Source organism: Bombus huntii, chromosome 10 (assembly GCF_024542735.1).
Source record: "Bombus huntii isolate Logan2020A chromosome 10, iyBomHunt1.1, whole genome shotgun sequence".
In the NCBI taxonomy this organism is placed as follows: Eukaryota; Metazoa; Arthropoda; class Insecta; order Hymenoptera; family Apidae; genus Bombus; species Bombus huntii.
The window spans coordinates 2091062-2102506 of record NC_066247.1 but is presented as its reverse complement, the minus strand read 5'-3'; the positions used below and the strand labels follow the sequence as shown (position 1 = coordinate 2102506).

At 38.1% G+C, this 11445-nt stretch overlaps 2 protein-coding genes across 3 annotated transcripts in view; one reads left to right on the top strand and one right to left on the bottom strand.

The window, feature by feature from the left end:
• LOC126870746 (uncharacterized) overlaps positions 1 to 11445 on the top strand; it is a 118096-nt gene that overhangs the window by 45692 nt on the left and 60959 nt on the right. The window lies entirely within an intron of this gene.
• The window catches only part of LOC126870727 (suppressor of lurcher protein 1), a 527940-nt gene continuing 517299 nt past the window's right edge, over positions 805 to 11445 (bottom strand). Inside the window, exon 12 of one of the 2 annotated variants that reach the window (XM_050628716.1) lies at positions 805 to 4784. In XM_050628716.1, coding sequence (XP_050484673.1) covers positions 4433 to 4784 — 352 coding nt within the window. In that variant the 3' untranslated portion in view covers positions 805 to 4432. The remainder of the gene's footprint in view (positions 4785 to 11445) is intronic. The other variant, XM_050628717.1, reaches the window with a different exon arrangement.

Below are 11445 nucleotides of genomic sequence, written 5' to 3'. Positions count from 1 at the left end.
GAAAACTTCAAAGTGTTTTAAATTGTAATTTTGCGTAAATTCTTTTTATAGTTTTCACGAAAAAGTAAATTCTTAATATTACAGGTTATGTTATTACTTTCATATCTCTTTTTAATAAAGTTTTTTTCTGCGGAATATGTATGAATTATTTTGTTAATTAAAACTGAACGAAGATTACTTGGAATAGGAGAAAATGAAAGACTGTGGTCATTTGAAAGCAATTTAAAATAAGAGTTTTTATTTTATATTGACACTATATGTATCACTCCAAAGTAACTTTTTATTCTAATTAATTGTTTAAACAAATGACGATAAAAATTAAGTTTTAATTACGTTTGACACAACTGTTCCGTGTCTTTATGAAATTTCTGATATCTGAAATGAAAACAGAGCAGCATATCCTTAAGATTGATAGTTTCGACAAGTAAAGAATAAAGTAAACAGGTAAAGATATGCACTAATTGAACGTACAGAAAAATGCAAAGAAATTCTTAATAATGTCAGTTCCATTTAGGAATATATTTGTAGAAACCAGATTTTTGAAAATAAATACAGCTAGTTACGTATATAGCTATATTCCATGTATTCTTATTTTCAGTATATATTTGACTTGCTTTTAACGCCATAAATATAAAATATTATTTAACATCGTCGTAATAATTCATTTTAGGATGAAACCAGAAGACATTCGATTTTACTTAGGACGTTACTGTTTATATGCATCTACTCGAACGTTTCCCAAACAGAACTGAAATTAAAAAATTCGTCTCGTTGTGACGCAAAGAAAAATTATTAGACGTCTCGTACAGAGTCATATGTTAAGGTTTATTAGGACAGTAACGATGATTGCATTACAGTTTAGTAACTTATGCGTGAGATGTTCCGGCAAGAGCCTCAAAACAGAATAAGAAAATACATCCGCCACTAGCGGATACCATAGTCGATGCTCCGATCAATGATCGCGCTTTGTCCGGAGCATGACTACGATGCTTTTGAACAGTTTTAACCGCAGGACAAAGTTTTGGAGCGCCCCAGGCGCAACTTTGATAACTTACAGGTCCCAGTAATATGCGGTGTGTAAGGATAAAAGTTTATTTTTTTATTTCTCTTTTGTTTCTTTGGACTCAGGAACTTGCTGCTAGGCCGCCCCTGAACTTCCTGCCTAATTACGGAGCGCTCGTTGAGTCGTAAATCGCAAGAGATTGAAATTTTAATAACTATTCAACTAGTTAAGTCGTTCTTGTACACATAGATCCTCCTTTAACTGCATACAAGTGCACTAATCTTCGCAAACTCAACTAGGCATTTTCTTTTTTTCTTTTTCTTTTTATTGTGGCAAATTAACTTTATAGAACGGCGCAAAAGTATAATCTCGCCTACGTTTAGAAGCGCGTACGTATATCAAATTCTCTGCGTTTAATACGTAGCTCCTAATAGAATCGATAAGTGTCGTTTTAATTAAGGCTTTAGCTGTAACGCGAAACGAACGAATTCGCCTGTTTATCGCTGTCTAAATCAATGTAGACGTGAGATTGAGTGCATGAAACGGAACAGCAAAATTAGTAGACCTCAGGTTCGAACCACCAATGCTACGACATATATCGTTCTCATTTAATTCCGCCACGTACCGAGCTTTATCGGTACGGAATGAAACAGCTTGACAATATACTGTTGTTGACAGCAACTCGAACGGATTAAATATAACAATATTTACAACGTGGTAGTTACATAGAAGCATTTCATAGTGCCAATTCGGGTGTACAACTTCCTAATAGTGTTTCTGCCGTATTCATCTCTTCATAGACAACATATAAATAACAATAAACGTAAGTGATAACTGCTCATATACATTGTACAGTCCATTTTTTACTTTCTCATGCGCACAGAGACGTTCAAATCGTAATCCACAGTCATACTCCTCTCTTTTACCTCTTTCTTTCTTTATAAATCAACTAGAAACTCGGGAGAAGTAGTCAACGCATTATAAACCTATTAAAAAATATCCACAGTAGTCTAACATACACAATGACAGTATTGCTACCTATCCTTATGTATCATTGGATACATCGATGCAATGTCGAACTCGCCAGAGTTTAACGATTTTATCTTCCTTCGATGTATCCTTGGCGCTTTAACATTTTTGAACATCAACGATGATCTTTGTATTCTCCTTGTTCGCTCGTTATAGTTTATTTGCTTTTGTTGTTCGTTACACGATATTATATTTGATCGACGTATCTTCGAGATTGACGGTCACAATGATTGTATAAAACCACATTTCACTTCTGTTGCTGGCTATGCTTAAACGCGAGAAGCTCGAGGAAGCGAGCTTGATTTTCGGTTTACAGTTTGGCCGGTTTATAGTTTGAAATAATTTTCCAGGAAAGTGGCGGACCTTTGTGCGAAGTACCGCGAAACTATCGTTAACTTGGACGATAATGACTTTCTGCCTCGGCATGGCGATGTGCCGATGCATTTCTCCATTGTCTCTCCTTCATCCCTCTTTCTCGCATTGGTCGTTAAACATTTGTCTTTATTGATTATACCTGAAGTGGATGAAGTTTGAGCATGAAAGTTTTATGTATCGTGTTTTATCTTAACAGCCTCCGAGCTGCAACTTCTTACTCTGTTGTCTTTTCATTAAACCGCGACTGTTTGCACATTTCCTGAACTATTCGCTCTTGCTTCGGTTCGAAACAGAATCTAACTATTGTTTAAGTGTCGTTCATTGTCGTTTTGAACGTAGCTTATCAGGGACAGAATTGAGAATCAATAGGTCAAGCGACGAAAAACTCGATTACTTTGTTTGTTAAAAATATCCCAATTATTCATGCAAATATATCACAAAATATATTAAAAATTGTGTATCACTTGCTGTTAGATTACACAGATTGTTATTCATATATTCATATAACTAGAGCGTATAATAAAATGATTCTTCCTTAAGAACGAAATATTCCTTCTCAGCAACTCAGCTTTTGGTTTCAATAATTTGCCAAGATGAGCCTAATTTGCATATATAGTTCATAATAGATAGAATCACCTTCCTATAGTATTCGAACCGTGTTCAGAAAATTATTTCAAACTTCTTCAGCAATAACCAGCGTAGTCGTAATTGTCCCGATCGATTATTAAAGTTAGGTATTGCTCTTCCCTCTACTGTCTGACTATACTTCTCGATTTGATAGTCATCCTTACGATTACACATTTCAATACTCGAACACGTGCATACATTATTAAAACCGGCTAATTTCGCTCGCCAGCGAAATTCGTATCGCGCCGGTACTTTCTCCGCTTGTTTAAATTGATTCTTTGAAGATATCGAAGCTCCGATAGCAAATCGTAAATCCGTTTGTTCTTCGCTTAATTTGAGCGGCGGTTCGTAACCGTTCGATCAACTATTGTTCACGTTACGAACCCCTCTATGATTTATTCGCGTTATATTCAGACTTGTATTCGTTTTTCTAATGAACTAAGAAGGAATGGAAACATCACAGTCATATAGAGGATGTAATAATAAATACATTCGTAGTGTACTTAGGAAGGCGAATATTTCGTGTTTCTCTGTTCACTATACGTATGACTTTCAAATAAATTCTTCGGGCAGATAGTTCATAGCGATTTAATAAATTCGTTTCCGTACGAGGAGAAAAACATTAACAATTCAGCACTTTGGATACGTCATTCTACAACAAATTATAGACTCGTCTCGTTACTTATACAACTCTCGTAATATCCTCTCTTCGTACGCGTTCGTTAAGTATCTATACTAACAGGGAACGTTCTCGAGTTTGTAAAGATAAAACGTTATGAAGTTTTTAGCAAGTGCAAGCGGCGTGTTGTTAAGCGATACACGAGCCTCTTACTTTATAAATTTGTTAAGAGATGCAAAGTAACTGATCGTTGCGAGAGATCCAGCGAGTCTCTCAAGAATTATATTTCATCGTTTAAATCTATATTCGAAATAATGCGATAAATTTGATTTTTTAATAAAAAATCACGTTGCTCGTGAAGCTCGATTGGCCGAGAAACTCGTTACTCGCATTTCCAACTAATCAAGCGCGATAATATTTTTATTTGCGAATCTCTCATGTTTCCATCCATCGTATCGATTTGTTAAAAATAAATCGTATTTAGACTTTTCTAAGGACTGGAATCCATGTAACTGAAATTCGATATCGAATACTCTTTGTCAACTTTTAATTCCACGATGATCGAAATTTAGAAAATTGAGAGATCGTTCGGTTAAGAACACGCGAACAAAAAAAAAAAAAAAAAAACTCAATTTTCCGATCAGTCCAAGCTCGGAAATTTACTCGAGGATTAAGACGAAAACCGCGGTATCTCTGATCAACGCACCATTGTACACTCTTCTAAAACTTCATAGTTATTTCGCATGGCGAATCTTCCTTCGGTAGGTTCGGATCTCCTCTTATTGCCGATACTCTTTTCCGTGATAGTTACACGTAGTAAAACGATGGAGAATGAACGGTGGCGAATTAGTGCGGCGACGTAGATTTAATAAACGAGTGGTTAATGTCCTGTATGTATGTATCTTGAGGGAGATCGACTTTGGTATCCCTTTGGCAATTTCACTGATGCAAACGGTGTACCCACTTTCCTTCGTACGACGAATAATGGAGGATTTCGGATGGCTCCTGTCTTCGAAGTTATAGTTCGTTGTAAATTGAGCCAAAGACCCGTCCAACTTACTGATCGTGATTAAAGCGAAACTCGGCCAAAGAGAAGCAGGCTCGCGAACAGCATCACCAGCGCCATTCCACCTTTAACAAAAAATAAAGTAGCGAGACTTGTGATTACCTTGACGCGATCAAGATAACGACGTTCTAAAAATCTTTTTACGTTCTAGCAACGGGGTGGCTGACGACCGAGCCAGCACTCGACGTAAGAAAGAACGGACGTAGAACGCGATAACAGGCATTTACGATAACACAAATAACTAGTGCTGTGTGGCATCCGCTTGCCCTAAGTCTTCCCGTAAATACTCGTTTACTGCAACGACCACCATGGAAACGGGGAAATATTGTCTGTATAATTATCCAGGCGAATCTACGTACAAATAATGTCCATGAAATGATTTATGCGAGGATAATGGCCCCTGGCCGATATTTAACTCCGATCATTTACGTTTCCAGCAACTATTGTACTTTCTCGCTTTTATTTCTCTTCGCCACGATGTTACCGTTTATCTTGCAGTTGTTGCTCGTCGGCGTGAGAAATAAAGAATTTTATAAAATAGGAAGTTTGCAATTTGATCGATCGGTTTATCGTGTATGCAGGATATTCGAGTAGTTACTATCCGATGTTTATCTTGTGAACGATAGCTTTGCGAAAGAAACGGAAGAGAACAGAATTTCGCTGTTGTCTTTGACAAGGAACGTAACGAAGAAAACGTTGATCGTAATAGGAAATTGCCAATACGAAACATCGACGTTTGCTGTCGCGTTGGTTTCCAAAGACGTTGAAACTTCCTCTTTTTCATATCTTCACATTTCACGAGAAACGTTACCGTAACTACGCGAACACCCTGTGTATACAATTTATTTTGGAAATAATTTAATCATTACGTCGCTTTGCATCGTTCATGCGATATAACTCGATCGCGGATGCGATTGATTTATTTAACCCCACGTTGCCAGCACACGGTTAAATAATTAACGAAAATCAGGTGAAAACTTGAACAAGCGACGCGACATTCACGATAACGTTAGAAACATTAATTCAAACGTGACTGACGGTTGCTGTCACATAATAAAACGATTAAACCTAACGATATTTAAATATCGCTGTGTAATTTCAACGCGGAGCAGTTGCACATTCGACGGTAAAAAAATGTCCTGATCAGAAACTAAATTTTCATAACAAATTCAATTTCTTTTTATCCGTCTCGATGAGAACTGCAACGAACAAATTCTACTTAAAACTTGATTAATTGTTTTGCGCCTTTCACAGGCGCGGTATAAAAAGGAAAAGCATCCTTAATCGTTCGTTTAAACGAATTATTATTGCTCGTTATTACTGTATCGTTACCATTATGTTCGTAAGTAACAGCTCTTTCCTATACTCTCGTTTCTACCGTACAATCATCGATACAAGTTTACACGCGCTGAAAGCGCGTTTACGTTCTCGTAACAACGTATAATGCGATACACCTTTACAATAGGCGAAAGGATGGAACGTTTCTCGCGTTGATTTGCATCGCAAACGAGTTGCGCGAATTTTCGTTCCGTTGTAATACAGATATTGGGAAAAATCCTGTATCGGGGCACGCTCGAAGGGGGCACTTGCAGAGTAATTGCATTCGAAAGCACGGTCGATAGCGGAAGAGAGAGAGAGAGAGAGAGAAAAAAAAAGAAAAAAGTAAATCAAGAGGGAGGGAAAGAAATGCCGACTCGAAGCGAGCAATACAGTGGCTCGCAAAAGTATTCGGACGTTCGAAGCTCTTCTTCGTATGGATTATAAAAAATATTTTCTCTCATTAGCGTCGTAACGAGGCTCGACCGTCGTCGTTACATCGATGAAATTTCAAACCAACGAAGATATGCGTACGGACGTTACAAGATATTCGTTGAAAGTATACGTTTCGCGAAGATTACCAAAGTATTTGAACGGACAGTTGTTCGCTAGATTGTCTTTAGCGCTGGTTCTATGTTTAAGACTTTTTGTATTAAGATCATGCTGTTATTCGCGCTGTATGCTAATTTTCCACTAAGCGTACGTTTTCGATAAACGTCGTGTAACTCTTTTATATACAGTCTCAAGATGCTTCCAAATTTTACTGTTGCAATCGTCGCAGTGCCAGTAAAGTTTGAAGAAGCTTCGTAGAATGCCTGTAATATCTAAACAAATGACATATTAGGTCGAAAAGTTTCTTTCGTTTTATAAGGAAATAACGGATTTCCCGTTTTGTATTATTTTATCGAATTACCTATGATACATTTTGTTCTATCGAACCTAAAGATCACAACGTTCGACAGCATAGGTTTCGTGTTTGTATGAAGATGCGCTGTTGTAAAAGACGCGTCTGTAAAAGAAAGACACTTTCCGGACAACCTGATACATTCAGAAAAGTTTCCCGTAGTAAATGCTTTTGCGAGTCACTGTACCTTCGCTTTGTAACGAAGAGAACGTTACGCAATCTTGTGCTGTCGTGTCGCGGTAAATATCGAAGATCAATGATATAATTAGGGATATCGAATCCTTTAAATGCATTCTGTCGTCTTAAAGAACGAATCGCCGAAGAGAACGCGACGCTATAGACTATGGAATATATAAATACGATGTGCCCGTGTCCTATTTACAGTATGTTGCAAAACAATGGCGTCCAATTCAATTGTATCGGTGACTCTCGAAGCGCGACGCGCGTAATAATTGCCTCTGTTTAGTTTCACCGAATTCTCTCTTTTTTTTCTCCCCCTGTATTTTCCTTTTTTCCCGTCTCTCTTTCCCCTAACTTCTCTGTCAGTTCCATTACCAGCCGGAGTCTGTGCGAGGATATCGGGTCGAACGCATTAATTACTTTCATGATCGACTAAATTGCACGGACTGATGCCGGCGAATTGTATTGTTTTGCTACCGTACTCACGCCATTGCCACTGCACTCGCTACATCCATGCAATTTTCCTTTTAATTTAGCTTGCAATTTCTTTCGCGACCATTTTTCCCCCGATTCTTATTCGACTGAAAAATGTTACTCTCTATCGACAGACAAATAACACAGTTCAGCATTGATTGCTTTCACTTTTTCTCGCAAAACCGCTGGAAATAGTTGAAAATGAATTTAACGTTTGAGCTGTTAAGCGCTTTATGTACGTGCCGTTTTAGATAAATGAGAAGAATGTTGTTGAAAGAGAAGAAAATTGGAAGAAAATTAATTTATTCCCGAAATCGTTTAAATCGTTTATTTGACTGTCCTCTACGGCGAGGAGCGCGTGTCCACGAAGCTTGTTTACTAATAATTTTACTAACTCAGGCTTTAATGGCTTATACATGAGCCCTATACGACGTATTACAGAAACAAATCGATCGATATATCGTTTCTTACTATATGTATAGGGATACTGAATCTTGATCTAATATCTGGTAGAGATAATCTTCCATGTGCATTCGATTATTTTGTGTTCTATCTGTGTAGTAACTCGTATTATTTTACTCTTCAGCAATACGAACGTCGTACAATTTGCTGCTGTCTATTAAGAATTTTAGAGTAGAATTTCTGTGAATAAGGCGAATTTACGCAACGATTACGTAGCATAGAGTAAATGGTAAAAAGTGGAAGCAGGACCAGGAATAGGAAAAATTATACGATCACAATTTTCATTACACGATATTGAAAATTAAGCAATATTTCGATATTAATAGAAGCTGTTCACTTTAAATTAATACGATGCTGTACATGAGAATCCAGTGCGTCAATACAGTGCGCGTTTCGTATTTAATTGTATATCATTATATAAATCAAATTCGTTCATTTAATACACAGACACGCTGTACATTTAGAACCCTTTGATCAGATACGCCATTACTGGCCATCAGTTTGCTATTAATTCCACGTTTCCTGCCATTGCCGTTTGAAAATTCTTCTGTCCCAGTTGTTTGTTAAGGTTTACTTGTTGATCTTCCAAATATCTCTTTATACTTTTTTTTTTCTCTTTTTTAATGACATCCTATCGCGAATCGTTCTTACGCGAATTTAATTAGTTTTAACGGGCGAATGGCAAGCCAATTTCGCAGATTATACCGTAATCCTGTTAGAGTAATATCGATTCCATTTAACTTTCACGGGATTCAATTGTACAACCTATTTCGATTTCTTTCTGCGATTAATACGTTCGCCAATTTATTCATAACATTGCACATTATGGGACGCGAACGAGAGCACGTGAATTATTACGCGCAGTAATGAATACTGTCTGTTAATCGCCACTGATTACGTCGGTAAATCCGAAAACGAATTTTACGCGTTCAATCGTTTAACAGAGAATTTTCATAACTGAGAAAGTTTACAACGTAGAAAACCTAGTTAACACGCGTGGACGCTCGTACGTTCATAGGAGATTTACAGATACGAGAACGCACAGAATTCGCGTAAAACGCAAACGCTCGCAGATATAAAGACATTGTTACGACGGGCGACACTCTACCTAGATCAGGCCACACATCGTGGGCAAGAAGGGAACCGGATGTCCGCTCATCCTTACTGCGTACACTCGATAGTTAGCCACCTACATGATAATCAAATAGCCAAAAAATTCTACCAAATGTCCAAATCGGGCAAATTGTGAATGTAAACAACTAAAAAGAAAAAAAAGAAACTCAATAGTCTCAAGGACTCATCGTAAATCTCAGGAATTTGCTAGCTAAGGTCCTTCAGATCGAACAAATATCGTTTTTCTAAATCGCTTTCTAAAGATTGTTGTCTACGACGGCTGACACGGGAAAGTTAGCTTTTTCTCACGTATGACACTTCGCACTAGCAACTTTCTATTGTCACGTAAACCTAAGGGTTGCTTGATGAAATAAAATAGCCGAGTCGTAACACAACTATTAATTTTGTTTTAATTAAACTTTATTATGAACTCAGCAATTACGATGTAACACACACTGAATTAACATAAATCACAATTCACTGCAACCACGTTATGTAAAACTTAGTTACAACGATACGTTAAGTACGCGACTGTTATAAGGGTAGAGACCTGTAAACATACGTTGACTATTCTAAGGATACACAATAAGTAAGTCTTACCGACGATACTGTGTCTGAGGAAGGCTAGGGATGGGTGTGTCTGAGGACACGGGACTATCGGATTTGTCGATGACAATTTTGGTTAAGGAAGTGAGGGCAGTAGACACCGTCTCCCATTGGATAATAAGACGGTTGGTGAACCAGGTAGGGTTTTAGCCGCTCTCGCGAGAAAGTTGCTAACGGAACATACCAGATGCGAAGAAAACCAACTTTCTATGCTAACACGTGGTCGACGATAAACGTAAAAGGAATCTAAGACAAGAAATACTCGCTTGGTCCGAAGAACCTCAACTATGAAAACTCCAAGACCCCTGATGGGTACTTAAGACTATCGAGGGTACGCTCCAAGGATGTGCAGACACCTGGGTGCCATCCTGTCCGCGGTGTGTGGCCTGGCCTCTGATGTGAATCGACGTTACACTATCGAGGGCAACTAAGACCCTTCCTAGTCCACCAACCTTCTTTTATCCAATCAGAAGCAACGTCTACTGTCCTCACTTTCCTAACCAAAAGTGTCATCAACGAATCCGATGGTCCCGTGCGCTAGACAACACCCATCATTAACTTTCCTCCGAAACAGCATAGTCACTGTACCTTACTTATTCTACAACGTTAGAATAGTCAACAAGTCAGTACCGGGTTCGTCTCCCTCATTGCTACGTCAACTATGACAAAAAAGTCTAAGAGCCTTGCTCGATTACCAACGAATATTGTGCCAGTGTATCGCATCTCTGTACGTCAAATCATTGTCTACGACGTATATCACAAGCAACGGTGTAACTTAAGTGTTAAAAATATAAGTTTATAACCCTGTTAATCGCAGTGTTATACCCGACTCAACCACCTCTATTATCTCAACGGAAATCAGGGGATCGATCTATTCGCGGCGTCGACTATTATAATCGTAACGGGAACTTACGACTCCCGTTGACGTGTTTCTTCGCGATTGCGTCTCCCGCGATTGGTCGAAAATACAGATATCGATAAGAATAATTTTTGAATCGTGGAAAATAACTTTTTAGGATACTTCGAATATCGGAAGACGGTCTGTGGAATGTGAAAATTTCCAAGTGCTAACACAGGGTGGTTGGTAACTGGCGATACAAGCGAAAACGGGGTGATTCTAGGCGAAAAAAGAAGTCGAAAATATAGAATAAACATTTTTCGTTCGAGGTTTTGTTTTCGAGAAAATCGACTTTGAATTTTCGCTCGGTACGCCTGCACTTTATCGCGTCTCGTTATAACGGATCTCACTGTAGATCGTTGTCTCGATGGAAAAATTAAAAAAAAAAAAAAGAAAATTTTTATCCTATATTTTCGACTTCTTTTTTCGATTTTATGATTCGACTGTTCGATATGAACGACAAACACCGATGTAAGTAAATACGTTCGAGTGAATTACTCTGAGCGAATGGAAGAAAGAGAAGAAACGTGGCCCTCGTAATTTCTATTATATCATCCCAAGGGTTTCCGTAAGATTGTTCGGCTTCCTTTATATCCGGGAAACTTGATTCTTGTCTTTAGTATTGGTCTGTGTTCCGTGCTTTACATCGCATCCGAGTTTAGAGGAAGGGCGACGAGTATATTCTCTGCTTTGACTTCGCTGCTCTTTCTATTTGGATTTTTTTATCAAGCACAGACACATATAACGTGTGTGTAATATCACGAAAACGAAA